The sequence below is a fragment of the Emys orbicularis genome, chromosome 1, assembly GCF_028017835.1.
Source record: "Emys orbicularis isolate rEmyOrb1 chromosome 1, rEmyOrb1.hap1, whole genome shotgun sequence".
In the NCBI taxonomy this organism is placed as follows: domain Eukaryota; kingdom Metazoa; phylum Chordata; order Testudines; family Emydidae; genus Emys; species Emys orbicularis.
The window spans coordinates 322,780,417-322,798,015 of record NC_088683.1 but is presented as its reverse complement, the minus strand read 5'-3'; the positions used below and the strand labels follow the sequence as shown (position 1 = coordinate 322,798,015).

Here is a 17,599-nt window from a genome sequence, read left to right as displayed (position 1 = left end):
TCTTCATCATCTGGACCCATGGAAAAGAAGCCCTTGAGGAATTCCACCACGATTTCAATAATTTCCATCCCACCATCAACCTCAGCCTAGATCAATCCACACAAGCGGTCCATTTCCTGGACACTACTGTGCTAATAAGCGATGGTCACATAAATACCACCCTATACCGGAAACCTACTGACCGCTACACTTACCTACATGCCTCCAGCTTCCATCCAGGACACACCACACGATCCATTGTCTACAGCCAAGCTCTAAGATATAACCGCATTTGCTCCAATCCCTCAGATAGAGACAAGCACCTACAAGATCTCTATCAAGCATTCTTAAAACTACAATACCCACCTGCTGAAGTGAAAAAACAGATTGACAGAGCCAGACGAGTACCCAGAAGTCACCTCCTACAAGACAGGCCCAACAAAGAAAATAACAGAACACCACTAGCTGTCACCTTCAGCCCCCAACTAAAACCTCTCCAGCGCATCATCAGAGATCTACAACCTATCCTGAAAGATGATCCTTTACTCTCACAGATCTTGGGAGACAGACCTGTCCTCGCTTACAGACAACCCCCCAACCTAAAGCAAATACTCACCAGCAACCACACATCACTGAAAAAAACACTGACCCAGGAACCTATCCTTGTAACAAAGCCCGATGCCAACTCTGTCCACATATCTATTCAAGTGACATCATCATAGGGCCTAATCACATCAGCCATACCATCAGGGGCTCGTTCACCTGCACATCTACCAATGTGATATATGCCATCATGTGCCAGCAATGCCCCTCTGCCATGTACATTGGCCAAACCGGACAGTCTCTACGCAAAAGAATTAATGGACACAAATCTGACATCAGGAATCATAATACTCAAAAACCAGTGGGAGAACACTTTAACCTGTCTGGCCATTCTATGACAGACCTGCGGGTGGCTATCTTAAAACAGAAAAACTTCAAAAACAGACTCCAACGAGAGACTGCTGAGCTGGAATTGATATGCAAACTAGACACAATCAACTCAGGATTAAATAAAGACTGGGAATGGCTGAGCCATTACAAACATTGAATCTATCTCCCCTTGTAAGTATTTTCACACTTGCTTCTTATCAAACTGTCTGTACTGAGCTATCTTGATTATCACTTCAAAAGTTTTTTTTCTCTTACTTAATTGGCCTCTCAGAGTTGGTAAGACAACTCCCACCTGTTCATGCTCTCTGTATGTGTGTGTATATATATCTCCTCAATATATGTTTCACTCTATATGCATCCGAAGAAGTGGGTTGTAGCCCACGAAAGCTTATGCTCTAATAAATTTGTTAGTCTCTAAGGTGCCACAAGTACTCCTGTTCTTCAAACTAACTTGATATCTGTTTTTGATGAGATTACTAGTTTCTTTGATAAAGGAAAGCATGTTGATGGAATATACTTAGATTTCTGTAAGACATTTAACACATGATATTTTAATTAAAAAACTAGAAAGATATAAAATTAAGATGGCACACATTAAGTGGATTAAAAGATGGCTAACTGATAGATCTCACAATGTAATTGAAAACAGGGAATCATTATTGAACAGATGTGTTTCTAGTTGGATCCTGCAGGGGTTGATTCGTAGCCCTAGGTTAGTTTACATTTTTATCAATGACCTGGAAGAAAACAGTCATCACTGATAACATTTGCAGGTGACACAAAAATTGGGAGCATGGTAAATTATGAAGAGGATATGTCACTGATACCGCACGATCTGGATCACTTGGGTGCAAGCAAACAATATGCATTTTAATATGGCTAAACATAAATGTATACCTCTAGGAACAAAGAATGTAGGCCATACTTACATGATGGGAGATTCTCCTGGGAAGCAGTGACTCTGAAAAAGATTGATGGCTAACCAGCTGAACCTGAGCTGCCAATGCCATGCTGTGGCCAAAAGTGCTAATGCAATCCTGGGATGCATAAACAGGGGAATCTTGAGAAGCAGGAGTGGCATGTTTGTAGAAATTTTGGTGGTGCCCAGAACCCACCCCCCCAAACTCCGCCCCCCACCTGCCCAAGGCTCTGGGAGGGAGTTTGGGTGAGGGAGGAGGTCTGGGGTACAGGCCCTAGGCTGGGGCAGGGGATTGGGGTGCAGGGTGCAGGCTCTGGGAGGGAGTTTTGGGATGGGAGGGGTGCAGAGGGATGGGGTGCAGGGGTGAGGGCTGTGGGGTGTGGCTGCAGATGAGGGGTTTGGAGTGTGGGAGGGGCTCAGGGTGAGAGTAGGGGTGTAGGGGTGAGGGCTCTGTCTGAGGCTGGCAATGGGGGGTTTGGGGTGTGGGAGGGGCTCAGGGTGAGAGTAGGAGTGTGGGGGGTGAGGCCTCTGACTGGGACTGGGGATAAGGTGTTTGGGGTGCTGGAGGGGCTCAGGGTGAGAGTAGGAGTGTGGGGGGTGAGGGTTCTGGCTGGGACTGGGGATAAGGTGTTTGGGGTGTGGGAGGGGCTCAGGGCTCGGGCAGAGGGTCAGGGTGTGGGGGGATGAGGGCTCTGTCTGGGACTGGGGATAAGGTGTTTGGGGTGCTGGAGGGGCTCAGGGCTAGGGCAGAGGGTACGATGGGGGTGAAAGCTCTGACTGGGGGTGTGGGCTCTGGGGTGGGGCAGAGCTGGGAATGAGTTCGGGGTGCAGGCAGGCTGCTCTGGGACAGGGGCCAGAGAGGAGGACTCCCCCCAGCTCTTTCCCTGCCGGCAGCAGCAAGCTCTGGGTGATGAGCCCCCCTTTCCTGCCCCCCCCAGCAGCACACTCACCCCCACCACTGTCACTGCATGTGCTCCTAGGGTCCCTCTCAGGTCCAGGAATCTCCCTCGCCTCCCCTGTGCTGGGTGCCAGGGGGCGCTGCGTGCGCCTCCTCCCCTGCTGTTGCCCCTGACTGTAGCCTCACTGGGGGTGAGCCCAGCATGGGGCAGGAGCAGTGACTGCGGGCAGGGGGGTCCCTTGTGCTGCTGGAGGATCCCATTGGAAAAGGGAAGGGTCTGAGGGGGAAGGGCAGGCTCAGAGTCAGTCTGCCCTGGCAGTGAAGATGGGGGGCACTGGGACCCTGCGGCAGCAGTTGCTGCCAGGAGGCAGCACACGGAAGAGACAGGGACACTGCTCCAGGGGCCCCGGAAAGGCAGGCGGGGGCAGCAAGTCGGGGCCAGGGGACACTTGGGGAAGGCGGGGGGCTGCAGGTGGGGCTGGGTGGGGGGGACACCCGGCCCCAAGTATTGCTGGAGCTGGGCCCCTGGCTCTGAATATTGCTGGTGCCCGAGCACCACGTGGATATGGAACTCGCGGCCTATGTTGAGAAGTTGAGAGGTTATTTTACCTCTGGATTTGGCACTAGTGTGACCGCTGCTGGAATACTGTGTCCAGTTCTGGTGCCTGCAATTCAGGAAGGATGCTGATAAATTGGAGAGGGTTCAGAGAAGACCCAGGAGAATGAAAAAATTAGAAACCATTCCTTATAATGATAGACTCAAGGAGCTCAACCTATTTAGCTTAACAGAATAGTTACAGGGTGACTTGATCACAGTCTGTATCTACCTATATGGGGAACAACTACTTTTCAGTCTCGCAGAGAATGATCCAATGGCTGGAAGGTGAAGTTAGGCTGGAAATAGGTTGTATATTTTTAGCAGTGAGGGTAATTAACCATTGGAAGAACTTACACAAGGTCCTGGTGGATTCTCCATCACTGCCAATTTTCAACTCAAGCTGGGATGTTTTTCTAAAAGTTCTGCTCTAGGAATTATTGTGGGGGCAGTTCTCATAGACTCATAGACTTTAAGGTCAGAAGGGACCAATATGGTCATCTAGTCTGACCTCCCGCATGTTGCAGGCCACAAAAGCTGACCCACCCACAACAGAATCCTCCAGCCTGCGACCCCTGCCCTATGCTGCGGAGGAAGGCGAAAAACCTCCAGGGCCTCTGCCAATCTACCCTGGAGGAAAATTCCTTCCCGACCCCAAATATGGCGATCAGTAGAACCCCGAGCATACAGGCAAGATTCTACAGCCGGACCCTCTTTTTACCCTCGATGGCACGTTAATGCCTAATTGACTAAAATCACGTTATCCCATCAAACCATTCCCTCCATAAAGCCTAATCTTGAAGCCAGAGAGGTCTTTCGCCCCCACCGTTTCCCTCGGAAGGCTGTTCCAAAATTTCACCCCTCTGACGGTTAGAAACCTTCGTCTAATTTCAAGCCTAAACTTCCCCACGGCCAGTTTATGACCTCTGTTATGCAAGAGGGCAAACTAGATGATCACAGTTGTTCCATGCTGGGCTTGGAATCTGTGACCCTATGAGTTAGTCAGAGCCTTACAATGACTTCTACAGGAGTTTAGACTTCCTGGACATGTCCGTTATCTAGCAGGATTGAGCTTTTAGACAATATGACATATATTCCCAATGCTAATTCTCCTATAGTTTGCTAGTGCAAAGAAACACACGGGGATCCTGCACCTATTGGACTCAGTCACCTGTAGTTAGGATTCCCTGACACTTATCATCATAAGAAAGACCCTGTTTTCGCTTATAACTTTGCTGAACAACCATTTCAGGCTGTAATTTTGCATGCCCGATTGGCTGCCTCCGGATGAAATTCTATGAAAATGTCAGCAAAACTGCTCAGCCATTTCACAGACTGAGCTTAGGGGAAAATATGTTGCTTGCAAATGTTAAAAAAATCCGTACAATATTTTAATTGAGACGCTCTAGCACCTCTGTGCTTTGAAATTTGGCAGTGGTGCCGGGGATGTGCCTTTTGCATTCCCTGCGAAAATCTGCCGGAATGTAGCCAATTGATAAGCCTCTGAAAGTCTGTTTTCACAAATTCAGTAGAGACTTGTTAGCAAGGAGGAAAAGGAGGTAGGCCTGGTGAGGAAGAGAGATTGGGATGATGGGGGGGGGGGATAGAAGAGGGCAGGGGGAGCGTGGCACAAGGACAGACAGGCTGGACGGGCTAGCAGCAGAAGGGTCTATAACAGGGGTCTCAAACACGCAGCCCACAGGCCGCATCTCCCCGCAACCCCGCCACCCCCCGACTTATTTTATGTGTCAGCTAAGCTCCCCGTGCGCTGCTCCCCAATGTTTGGGGCCGGGTCTCTCCCCCGGCCCCGCCTGCCGCCCCCACGCACCTCCCCCGGGTGTCCCCGGCCTCACTTGCTGCCCCTTCACTGCCCCCGGAGCCTGCAGCTCAGGCTCTGCTCTGCCGGCTTCTGGCATCACTTGCTGCCGCAGGGTCCTAGTGCCCCCCTCCACTATGGCCAGGGCAGGCTGCCCTTCCCCTGCCCTAGTCCTGAGCCTCTCTAATGCCCCGAGCCTCTCCAATGCCCCAAACCCCTCATCCCCAGCCCCACAGCCCTCACCCCTGCACCCCCTCCTATCCCAAAACTCCATCCCAGAGCCTTCACCCTCCACTCCCTGTCCCAGCCCAGAGCCTGCACCCAGCACCCAAACTCCATCCCAGAGCCTGCACCCCTGCCCTAGCCCAGAGCCTGCACCCAGCACCCAAACTCCATCCCAGAGCCTGCACCCCCACTCCCTGTCCCAGCCCGGAGCCTGCACCCAGCACCCAAACTCCATCCCAGAGCCTGCACCCCCACTCCCTGTCCCAGCCCGGAGCCTGCTCCCAGCACCCAAACTCCATCCCAGAGCCTGCACCCCCACCCCCTGCCCTAGCCCAGAGCCTGCACCCAGCACCCAAACTCCATCCCAGAGCCTGCACCCCCACTCCCTGTCCCATCCCGGAGCCTGCACCCAGCACCCAAACTCCATCCCAGAGCCTGCACCCCCACCCCCTGCCCTAGCCCAGAGCCTGCACCCAGCACCCAAACTCCATCCCAGAGCCTGCACCCCTGCCCTAGCCCAGAGCCTGCACCCAGCACCCAAACTCCATCCCAGAGCCTGCACCCCCACTCCCTGTCCCATCCCGGAGCCTGCACCCAGCACCCAAACTCCATCCCAGAGCCTGCACCCCCACCCCCTGCCCTAGCCCAGAGCCTGCACCCAGCACCCAAACTCCATCCCAGAGTCTGCAGCCCAGGCCCCCTCCCCCATCCAAACTCCCTCCCAGAGCCTTAGGCAGGTGGGGGCGGAGTTTGGGGGGGGGGCAGGTTTTGGGCACCACCAAAATTTCTACAAACCTGCCACCCCTGGAAGAGGCAGAGCAGGGGTGGAGTGGTGGTGCAGCCCAGTGCAGTGGGGGGGGGGCTTTACTGAGTGTATATATATTATTAAAACCGCTTGGAGGAGGAGGTGGAAAAGAGATGGGGCAGGGGCGGGGCCTCATGGAAGGGGTGGAGTGGGGGCAGGGCCAGGGGCAGCGAGGGGGGGTGTCAGTGATGCAGCCCTCAGGCCAATGCACTAGTCCTTATGTGGCCCTCGCGGTCATTTGAGTTTGAGACCCCTGGTCTATAACCACTACAGTACAATCCCATAGCTTGGAACAGAACTCAGTGACCACTCTCCTCCTTTCAGCAAATACTTATGACACTCACTGGCAAAGTGCATGTCTCATCCTGCCTCTAAAGCAGCGTTTCTCAACTGCGGCCACCATGGCCACATGCGGCCATCAGGGGCTTTTCTTGAGGCCATAGCCTCCTGGGCTCTGATTTGGGGGTGGGGAAAGGCAAAGTAGCGGCCCTGCCCCCTCCCTGGTGCTCCTGGATGCACCGCCTTGGTTTTGGTTGCTGGGGTCGCCAGTAGGATTTGGGCCCTGCCCCTGCCCCTGTCTGGAGACACCTGAGCACAACGCTGGAGGAGCAGGCAGCAGGTAAGTTTCCCACCTGCCCAGGGGCATTGGGGCTCAGGCTTTGCGCTTCAGCCCCAGGCTCTGGTTGCATAGCTTTGGGCTCTGTCCCTGGGCCCCATCCTCCAGCCACAGGGCTTTGGGCTCTGGCCACGGGGCTTCCGGCTGCCTCCCCCAACCCTCCATCCAGGGCTTAATTTGTCCCCAAACTTGCCAGGACTGTGTAAGTCTGCTGTGAAAAGTGATACTTGTATGTTTGTTAATATCACTTTTCAAAACAAACTTGCTAGCTAGTAATAAATAAATTACAATGATTTGGATCTATGTGCATATTTATTTGGTTTTCTGAAAGCTAAGTATTTTAGGGGAAAGTGTGAGGGCAGCCACCAGCAAGAGTGGGTGGCTGCACTCTGAGGCCACCAAATAATTTGTCGTGAGAACCTCTGCTCTAAAGGATGACAAGTAGGTTCAACGAGGTTCAACCAGGGCAAGTGCAGAGTCCTGCACTTAGGACAGAAGAATCCCATGCACTGTTACAGACTAGGGACCGAATGGCTAGGCAGCAGTTCTGCAGAAAAGGACCGAGGGGTTACAGTGGACAAGAAGCTGGATTTGAGTCAACAGTGTGCCCTTGTTGCTAAGAAGGCTAACGGCATTTTGGGCTGTATAAGAAGGGGCATTGCCAGCAGATCGAGGGACGTGATCATTCTCCTCTATTCGACATCGGTGAGGCCTCATCTGGCGTACTGTGTCCAGCTTTGGGCCCCACATTACAAGAAGGATGTGGAAAAATTGGAAAGAGTCCAGCGGAGAGCAACAAAAATGATTAGGGGGCTGGAGCACATGACTTATGAGGAGGGGCTGAGGGAACTGGGATTGTTTAGTCTGCAGAAGAGAAGAATGAGGGGGGATTTGATAGCTGCTTTCAACTACCTGAAAGGGGGTTCCAAAGAGGATGGATCTAGACTGTTCTCAGTGGTATCAGATGACAGAACAAGGAGTAATGGTCTCAAGTTGCAGTGGGGGAGGTTTAGGTTGGATATTAGGAAAAACTTTTTCACTAGGAGGGTGGTGAAGCACTGGAATGGGTTACCTAGGGAGGTGGTGGAATCTCCTTCCTTAGAGGTTTTTAAGGTTAGGCTTGACAAAGCCCTGGCTGGGATGATTTAGTTGGGAATTGGTCCTGCTTTGAACAGGGGGTTGGACTAGATGACCTCCTGAGGTCCCTTCCAACCCTGATATTCTATGCTTCTAGGGCTCTCAATTAATCACAGTTAATGCAAGCGATTAAACAAAACAAATTAACTAGATTTTTTAAAAGTCGTGATAGATCGCAGTTTTGATCGCACTGTTAAACAATACTAGAATACCAATTTAAATTTATTATAAATATTTTGGATGTTTTTCTACATTTTCAAATATATTGATTTCAATTGAAACACAGAATACAAAGTGTACAGTGCTCACTTTATATTATGTTTATTACAAATATTTGCATTATAAAGATATAAAAGAAATAGTATTTTTCAATTCACCTCATACGCATACTGTAGTGCAATCTCTTTATCGTGAAAGTGCAATTTACAAATGTAGATTTTTTTTTTACATACTTGCACTCAAATATAAAACAATGTAAAACTTTAGAGCCTAGAAGTCCACTCCGTCCGACTTCTTGTTCAGCCAATTGCTAAGACAAACCTGCCTGTTTCTTATTTACAATGTCACCTGAAAGTGAGAACAGTCATTCTCCTGGCACTGTTGTAGCTGGTGTTGCAAGGTATTTACATGCCAGATATGCTAAACATTTGTATTCCCCTTGATGCTTTGACTTGTAGATTACAAATATTTGCACTGTAAAAAAAGTGCAATCAAAAATAATATAAAGTGAGCAGTGTACTCTTTGTATTCTGTGTTGTAATTGAAATCAATAGATTTGAAAATGTAGAAAAACATCCAAAAATATTTATAATACATTTAAATTGGTATTCCATTACTGTTTAACAGTGCGCTTAAAACTGCGATTAATCACAACTATGTTTTAATCTCATGATTAATTGCAATTATTTGTTGTAATCGTTTGACAGCCTTAATGACAACCCACTACTGCGATCAGTTATTGAAGTGGCAGGCCTGTGCTGTGGAGTAAAGGTTCTAACCCTACTGCTGAACCACGTGATGTCAATATGGTTCCACATCATGGAATTTCGGTGTTTGTGTTTGTTTTCAGTTTACTTTTATAAAATTTAGACAATTACATTTACAAAAGTTACATAAAAAGACACACACCCCTGCCTGATGCAGTGCACTTGATGGACTATGCTCAGGGAATTGATCAGGTTTGTATCATAAAGGAGGCTGTTGTCTGCAGGACCCCCTGCTTTATTTGTTGCAGAAGTTAGAAGGTCTGAAGTGAATGAGGCAGGAAACTGCAAGAGAAAGGATGGTCCCATGGTTAAGGCAATTGAATGGTGGCCTGGCGAACTGGATTGTATCCCTGTCTCTGCGAGTGAGCTCCTTACACCAAGCTTAAGGAAGTGTAGCGTAGTGACTAGTGCATTGGACTAGGAAGCAGGAAACCTGGGTTCAATGCATAGCTTTAGCACTGATTTGTTGGGTGACCTCGGGCAAGTCTTTTCACCTCCCTATGCCTCAGTTTTCCCATCTGTAAAATGGGAATAATAGTACTGCCCTTCTTTGTAAAGCACTTTGAGATTTATGGGTGAAAAGAGCTGTATAAGAGCTCGGAATTATTATTGTTTGTTCCTTATTTCCTGGGTAACCAACTTTTTAGCCACCTGGCTCCAGAGCCTCAGAAGTATTTAGCAGTCTAAGTCCACCCTGATGTGCAACTGACATTTTCATAGCTGTCACCTACTCCAGTCCCCTTACGGGAACAGACATTGCCACCGGTCGGCATTTTCAAAATTGCCTGAACCCTAATTACATCTAGCCCACAGCTCCCGGGTAGCTGAGTCTGGCTGAAACCCCAGAGCCCCGAACTGGGATTCTCAAGCTAAGTAGGGGTACAGTAATATCTTTCTCACCAGTGTGGCGCAGCCCTAAGCGTGCCTAACACCTGCCAGACCCCACAGCAGGCAGATGCAGGCAGGCCACCCATAGGTTGAAGGGCAGCATGGCAGCCACACGAAAACGGAGGCACAGGGATATACATATAGGGCGAGCCAGAGAGGAGTAATGAGCATGAGCAGGAGACAGAGGGTATGTCTTCACTACCCGCCAGATCAGGATGAACTAAGTTTACACGGGCAGCCTTCATTCTGGCATTTCTTAACTTTTTGAGTTCTTGACTTTGCAGCCTTAGCATTCTTTTAATGGAGTTATGTAATATATAGGTGAGATCAAAAAGAGAAGGTTTCTGTGGGGAGCTTGAATGGTTCATGATATGACTGAAAAATGCAAAAATAGAAAGGAGATAGTAGGAAAGGAAAAAAGTGCTTATTACTGCAGTGTTGGGGGTCATATAAGCATTTAGAAAAATAATACCAAGGAAAGTGCAATACATAATTCTTGGCACATTATATAGAACTTGTCAGCCAAAGTACTCTGCAAAGGTGGGTGAGCATCAGTAACTTCCACTGGCTCATGGATTAGTAAACACAGGGAAGCTAAGGGCCAGTCCGTAGGATGGAGGCGTGCCTCACAAGAGCAACTCACAAGAGCAGGGCCTTAGCACTGATAAAAATGGACCCACCCTAGGACAACTGCACCCCAAAAATTTTGATTAGAAGTAATAAGAGAAATAGGAAAGTTTTTGTCAGTCACCATTAACTGAAGATGCAGCTTCTGGATTGTTGCTAGAGCAGTTAAGAAAGGAGAATCTACTGAAGTACAGACCTGTCAGCAGTTGAGAAGGATCCCAGGAGTGGCGGTAAGGGACAGAATTATACTGGGAATCAGATTAACAATAGACTTCTGAAGGATGGATTTATACACATAAGACCATGTCTGACAGATCTGGTGAACCAAGTGGGAATATACAAATCCGACTGGAAAATAAGGATGAATCAGTAGACCTAATTTATCTGAATTTCATGAAAACATTTTAATACTGTGCCATTTAATTACAAGTTGATTTCCAAAGTCAAAAAGCATAGGCCAGGGGAGATTTATTTACAGTGTTGTCTGTTGAAAAGTGTCTGTCTGCCCATGCTGCGCTCTGGGTGAAAGTTTCACATTTTTAAAACGTAATTCTATGGTCTAAAAAGTACACAGTTTAAAAAAGAATTCATAACGAAACAAACAAAATAAACCCCACACAGAGATAAAAACTAGAGAGCTAGGACTAGGAGTCTAACCATTTATCACAACTATAAGTCATTCTGAAAAATCATTAGACAAAAATCGAACAAACCAAACAACAGAAATGTATGTACATTTTGATCAATAAAAAAAAAAATAGGTAGACCCTTCCATGGCTTCTTAGTCAGTAAAAGCACCTTCACTGAAGAAATCCCACCTGTTTATGGTAGGTTTGTAATACATAAACCGACCCAAAGTTGTCATCAGTGTTTGTGCTCCTACAATCAATTGAAGTTGAAAGGCACAATGTAACACGTGTCTCAGCCATCCCATCATCTGGAAACACCGATGTTACTATGCCAAAGACTTGCTGTAAGTTATCAGTGGGGAAAAGATGCCATATTGATTAGAAGTTTGCATGTCTTGGACTAACCTCACTTCTTGGAGCAGGAGCCAAGAGCAAATACCCTGAGGAAATCATGGCTTGGAGTTTCATAACAAGCGCGTTCTTACACCATTTGGTTTCCAGTTTGGTTATCAGACATGTTTCATATGATAAAAATCAGCTGTTAACTGACTAAACATGAAGGGTTCAGAAAACCTAGAGGCCTGTTCATGTCCCTTTTCTCCATGTCAAATGCCTGGAAATTTTTGTGTGATACATTTGCGTATGTAACATGATCTGAACCCCATTCATCATTAAAAGCAGTGACTTAACTACCCCTCCCGCTGCTGAAACAGGAGTAGTGTGAATAGGGGCGAAACTATAAAATTGCATCAGGCATCATGGTTACAGTGATAAATACTGTACAGAACATGGCTTCTCATACCAGCATGTCAATAAACATTTCACTAGAAATTCCAACTATCCTGGTAAAATAGAGGCCCCTCCTTTATGCCTATGAAGTGCCTACCACCTACATCTCCCCCAACTATGCCATCCTACCATAATCAAATGCACACAAAAATAGACATTATTTGTACACAATTCTGCCTTTACACGAGTTCAGTAAGACTCGGGTAATACAGTTAAAAAACTAGAACGTGCTTTTGGCTCTTCCGACAGTCCCCCAAGTCTGGTAACGCGTCACCCAGCTACCCTGTCAATAGCGTGTGTGCAAGCAAAGAAAAATGAGAGTGAACAGAAGGCAGTGTTAAATAAATTCTACAGCAAGGGTGAACTGCAACCCTGCACAAAGGCCTCTGTACCTCTTAAAAAAAACTTAACACAAGTGGTGCCAGGTCTCTAGGGGCCTCTACTTGAGTGGGGGGTTGGAGGGGAGGGGTTGAATTTCATCCAAGTGAATGATGTACCAAATCTGCGGCAGTCTCCAGTCCAGTGAAGTATATCCTGATGTGGATTTGACAGTTGGGTGGTGGGGAGCGGGAAATACTATTGCACTTACATGACACCCCCCACTCCAGTAGCCTCAAACACAACAGAGATTTGGCTTCAACTAAGAAATGGCCACCCACTGGCATCCAATGAGTAGGAGCATGCAGTGAGTTGTAAAGAGGAAGTCATGGGGCCCCTAACGCAGGTGTGGTCAGTAAACTCACAGGTACAATGGAGAACAAAAGGAATTAAAAAAAACAACAACCACTTAACACTAAGTACATTTTTGGCTAAAAAGGATTTAGAAGTTTAACTGAAACTTTGCAGTAAACATATGTCCAATAATCAAGCTCATGATGCTGAAAGTGTATCCACCTCAAGGACTAAGAAACAAATATGCTCTTGTGCTAAAGGGAATAGCAGCCACTCTCTTAAAATAGAAGACTGGCTCAATATTCATTCTGAAGTGAAGGCGAGAGAGACACCAGACCTCTCTGCTAGTAAGCAGATTGGTTTGCTTGGAACACATTCCCCGTGCATAGGCTTGGAAGGATCAGGTTTTGATTGTCTATTACTTTTGACAGATGATACTGACGAGCATTTCTAACTATCTTTTTCAGTGTTCATGAGTGGAAATTTTTGTACTAACAGGAATTTAAAAATTTTGAATTGAGGCAATATTTGTATAAACTGTAGTGACCGACTGTCCAAAATATAACCAGAATAGTTCACATTGCTATCTGTTAATTGAATTGACAGCAACAGAGGAGGAAGCTAGATATCTACAAGAGCAACATATCATATGATATGTTCTTAACTTTCCTTCTTTGTACATTTTTTATGGTTAGTGATGGAATTTCTTTTCACCCATTTCAGCTGAAGGGCAAAAATGACAGTTGCAAATATTTGCTAATTAAAACCTAACCTTTCCAACACTAACTCTAAACAGATGGTCACTAAAACCAGAAAAACAGAGCACTGAAGCCATTTGGGACTTCAGTCTGCTAACCATCTGCAGAGTTTTAATTATGGACCCATCCCTGCTTGCACTGAAGTCAATGGGTCACATTCATCCCTGGTAGAACGTCATCCGTCTAATTCACCAGGGATGAATTTAGCCAAATAAGTTAACGGACATTTTGTCACTGACTTCAACAGAAGCAATCAGGTCGTATATCTGCCTTTCCTTCAAAAGCTGATTGAAAACCCACCCCGGAAATTATCTGAAAATTTACTTGCGGTAGTTTTTGATGCAAGCTGATGTTTTATTTTTCAAAATTTTTCCACTGCACTTTTTTTAATCAGTAGTTTTCAAAAGTGATTTATTCTTTAATTTGAGAAAAAAAAATCCCACTAAGCGACTAAGATGATCAAACAATAGTGGCAATTAAGAAATAAAAATCAACAACTCAGGATGACAAAGACTGAAAAGAGTAACAAGAAGAAATCAGCACCTCAACACATACACGAGGAACTCAACAGTAATGGAAAACAAAGAGGAAAAATGAAGACAAAAACCAACAGGTTACATTTTTCATTTACCATTTTCAAAGAAAAAATATTTTAAAAAAATCTAATAGGTTTCACACATAAAAATACCTCTTTTTGAAACAGACTATTTTTTGACCTAAGTTTTCATTTGAAAAATGTTAACAGGATCTAGTCCCTTAAAAAAAAAAAGGGATGCTATATTGATAAAACTGTCTTGATGTGGGGGAGTTGACATAGCCATTTTAATCCAGTAGGGACTGGCATACAAGTATTAGATAACTAAAAATAAACATCTTCAGATCTCCCCTAGAAGGCACCTTCCCTCAGATATGTATGAGCAAATAAGAAATGAGCAAATAGAGTTCAAATGAGATCAAATTCCTGAGGGAAGAGGCTGCCTTGAAAATTCTGACAGGCCACATTTGCCACTGCCTCCCCTTTGAAAAAAAATGGCCAATTCTTCTTGCTTTCGTTATCCCAAAGAAGGCATCATTTCTATACCTAACTTTATATATACAGAAATGCTCTGGCAGCTATACAAAATACTCTTATAAACACAGAATAATTACTGAACTATTTACAAAAAGAAGCTCAACTAAATGCAGGCATGTTCTTCACAACAGCAAGATTACAGCAGTATTTGCATGTCTTCCCTGATACTCAGCTTGGGCTATGGTACATTTGGACATCAGAGGGGGAAAAAAGGGCTTCCCATATTTAGCACAATCAGTGTCATTATCCTAGAAAGTTTTTGGTGGAATTTTGCCTTTCAACTTGTGAAAGAAAACTTTGGACATGTGTACGTAAGAGATAATTTAACGGCCAGTTATAATTAAATAGGATTTTTTTTCCTCTGAACTTTCTCACAGAAAAGGAAATGAAAGAAAAACAATCTCCCACCAAAAATTTCCCTTTTCTTCTAAGTGATGCTATTTTCTGCACTTTATGTGTAATTAGCTGAGCTAAAGTAGTGGAACATGAAGACCAAGCAGGTCCCAAAGAAGACAAAAAATGCAAGACAAAAAAAATAAGTTAACATTTATCAAAACATTTTTACAGCAAGCAATCTGCCTAAATTTAAATAGTTTTCCTTTCAAAACCCACCTTTCAGCCAGCACTCACCCCCTTCGAATATTCATGCAGTGCTAAATTTAACAACTCCTTAAAAGCTGTTGCCCAAGCTGGAGAAAAGCACTCAGCTGTTTTTGGTACCACAGGAAACATTTTTCTCTTCTGTTGGTTTTCTCTGACATCAGTACTTTTTATGAGCACGTGAAGTATACTAGGAGTGTCTCCATTTAGGATAAAAGGATGAGAACTCCATCGTGGTTCTTGACTCTGACATTCTTCCTTCCCCGCTTGAGTGGAACTCTTGGAATTTCACATGTCTGAGGAGAGAAGAGACTTGACCGACAGTCAAGATCCATTGTATAGCTCCAAGAGCAGGACTTGGCCCTTATTTTGTACTATAAGCAGCACATGGAACAGTGTTAAAATGATCCATGTGCTACTGAAGTCCCACCAACTGTTATCACTGAAACGGCACTAGACAAATTCTGAACCTGTGGCAGATCAGCAGTGTCCTACAAAAAAGGGCTATGGGTTAAATTCACTCCTGTGCAGAAAGCCAGGACAATGTCTCTACACCATTTAAGCCCTACTTAGTATAACAGGTGGAAGGATGGTCCAGTGGTTAGGTCACTAGCCTGGGATGTGAGAGACCTGAGTTCTATTCCACGCTGCACCCCAAACTGTCTGAATGATCTTCGGCAAGTAATTTAGGGGACAGCTACGCTGGGGGTTTGCTTCCCAGCTTGAGGAGCCATACCTGTGGCTAGCTCAGTATAGCTGAAGTGGCAGGAGGTGCTTGCGGCCCAAATGCAAAACCCCGGACATGTCCTTTGGGTGGCTAGCCCCTCACAGCTACATTCAGGCTAGCACAGGTGTGTCTCCTGGAGCTGCTGGGAATCACAGCCCCAACTTGAGGTATCTGCTCTGTGCCTCTGGGGATAACATAGGGGCATTATAAGGACCAACACATTAAAGTTTGAGGAGTGCTCAGACATTATGGTAATGGGGGCCTTACCTGAGATACCTAGACAGAGCTCTGCTCAGAGTGGGAGAGAAGACTTTCACCATAAGGAATTGTCTACTCTGGAAAGTTTTTTCAGCGTAAGTGAAGGAGTGAATGTAACCCGATACAATTACACTAGTATAACTCCTGTGGGGACACACTGACTCTGGCATAGGAGTCCCTTTTTCCATTTTAGCTTACGTTGCCTGGGAAGGGGTGTAAGCACAACCAAAAAGAGTCACTTGTATACCAGAATAAGCGTGTCCACACAGCGGGTTTAACTGCTTACACACACCAGTGTCGATCAGGCCTTTCAGCTTACCTCAGCCTTGCTGGGCAGGAGGCGGCATGCTCCATTGTGTGACTGGCTAAGGGGACATTTTACATTGCACACCAGGGTTGCTTGGTAGAGCTGACAGGAGCTGTGAGAGTCTCAGATACTTTCCCCCACAGAATTTTGAGTACTGTGAGAATCTTTTGTGCGTCGTTTTCTATGGGCTTCTACCTGTTGTGCCCATTGATGTCAAAAGCAAACTCTCAGGGTCAGCTTCTCTTCTAACTTTGACTGGCATAAATCAGGACTATCTCCACTGCCTTTGACAGAGGGCTCTTTGGAGACACCCACGCCTAGCGCCACTGAACTACTTACACCAAGCAGATTTACAGCTACAGCTGGAGGCCCCTCTAGTGAGCAGTGGGGTCTGTTATTCACAGAAGCATTTGTTTGCACGAGCTGCATGAAGGAAAAGGGAATTCAGCCTCAGAGCAGCTCCCCTAAACATCACGGCAAAGCTGCATTTTAAAGTATACAAGTACCTTTTCAGAAGTTAAATACAATTAAAATAATGCCACTGGATGCTTTTCTTTAAAATGTAACTCATTGCAGGCACTTTTTAACCAGATGGGAGATTATTTTTGGTGAGACTTTTTTTGTGATACAGCCCACCTCACTTGATCCAAGGATCTGATCTAGGAATGACATTAGCATTGCAGAGTCTGTTCCATTTAAAAACAAGTACCTGGGGAGTTAATTCACAGGACTACTGAGAGAAGGACTTTCAGGAGGCCTAGTCTCATAGCAGCATTGAAGGTTAACTGGCACCGGAGGAGCGGTTTTCTTTCTATACATTAAAAAAAAAAAAAGAGAGAGAGAGAGAGCGCCTGCAGCCCAGGGAACAGTGTTGGGAGTATGCCAGAGGCATGACGTTTTCCTTGTGATCCCTTTTAACTGCATCACCAAGGTAAATCGAGCTTCAAGTTGCAGCAAGCACGGCTGGGAATCCCACCCTCTGCTGCACGGATTAACAGAGGAAGTAGTTCAGGGTCCCCGAGATGAAGCTTCCTCGTCTGAAGTGACTGCTGGGCTGCTCTTCAGCCGAACACGCTATCATTTACAGCTGTCCAAGTTGGGGTCCATGTTTCTTTCTGAATCTGGTGGTGCTGAATCCGTAGCTTCCACGCTGTGCCCCATTCCATATGCAAAGTAAATGATAAAACCTGTGGGAGCGAAGGAGGGGAAACGTCAGCAGTATAACCAACCGGAAGCTACTTTTCATACTCAGGGGCCGCTTAGTCTCAATAAAACGTATTGGCAGCTAATACTAATCTTGCTAACGCTTGATAGTCTAGCAATATCCAGCATTGCAACTAAAGTCAATGAGGCTAACTAAGGA

General features: G+C 46.1%; 1 protein-coding gene across 1 annotated transcript in view; it reads right to left on the bottom strand.

The window, feature by feature from the left end:
* Positions 1-17,294: 17,294 nt before the first annotated feature.
* The window catches only part of SLC7A1 (solute carrier family 7 member 1), a 66,774-nt gene continuing 66,469 nt past the window's right edge, over positions 17,295-17,599 (bottom strand). The window contains exon 12 of the mRNA XM_065419805.1: positions 17,295-17,423. Within this exon, the coding sequence (XP_065275877.1) occupies positions 17,314-17,423 (110 nt within the window). The 3' untranslated portion in view covers positions 17,295-17,313. The remainder of the gene's footprint in view (positions 17,424-17,599) is intronic.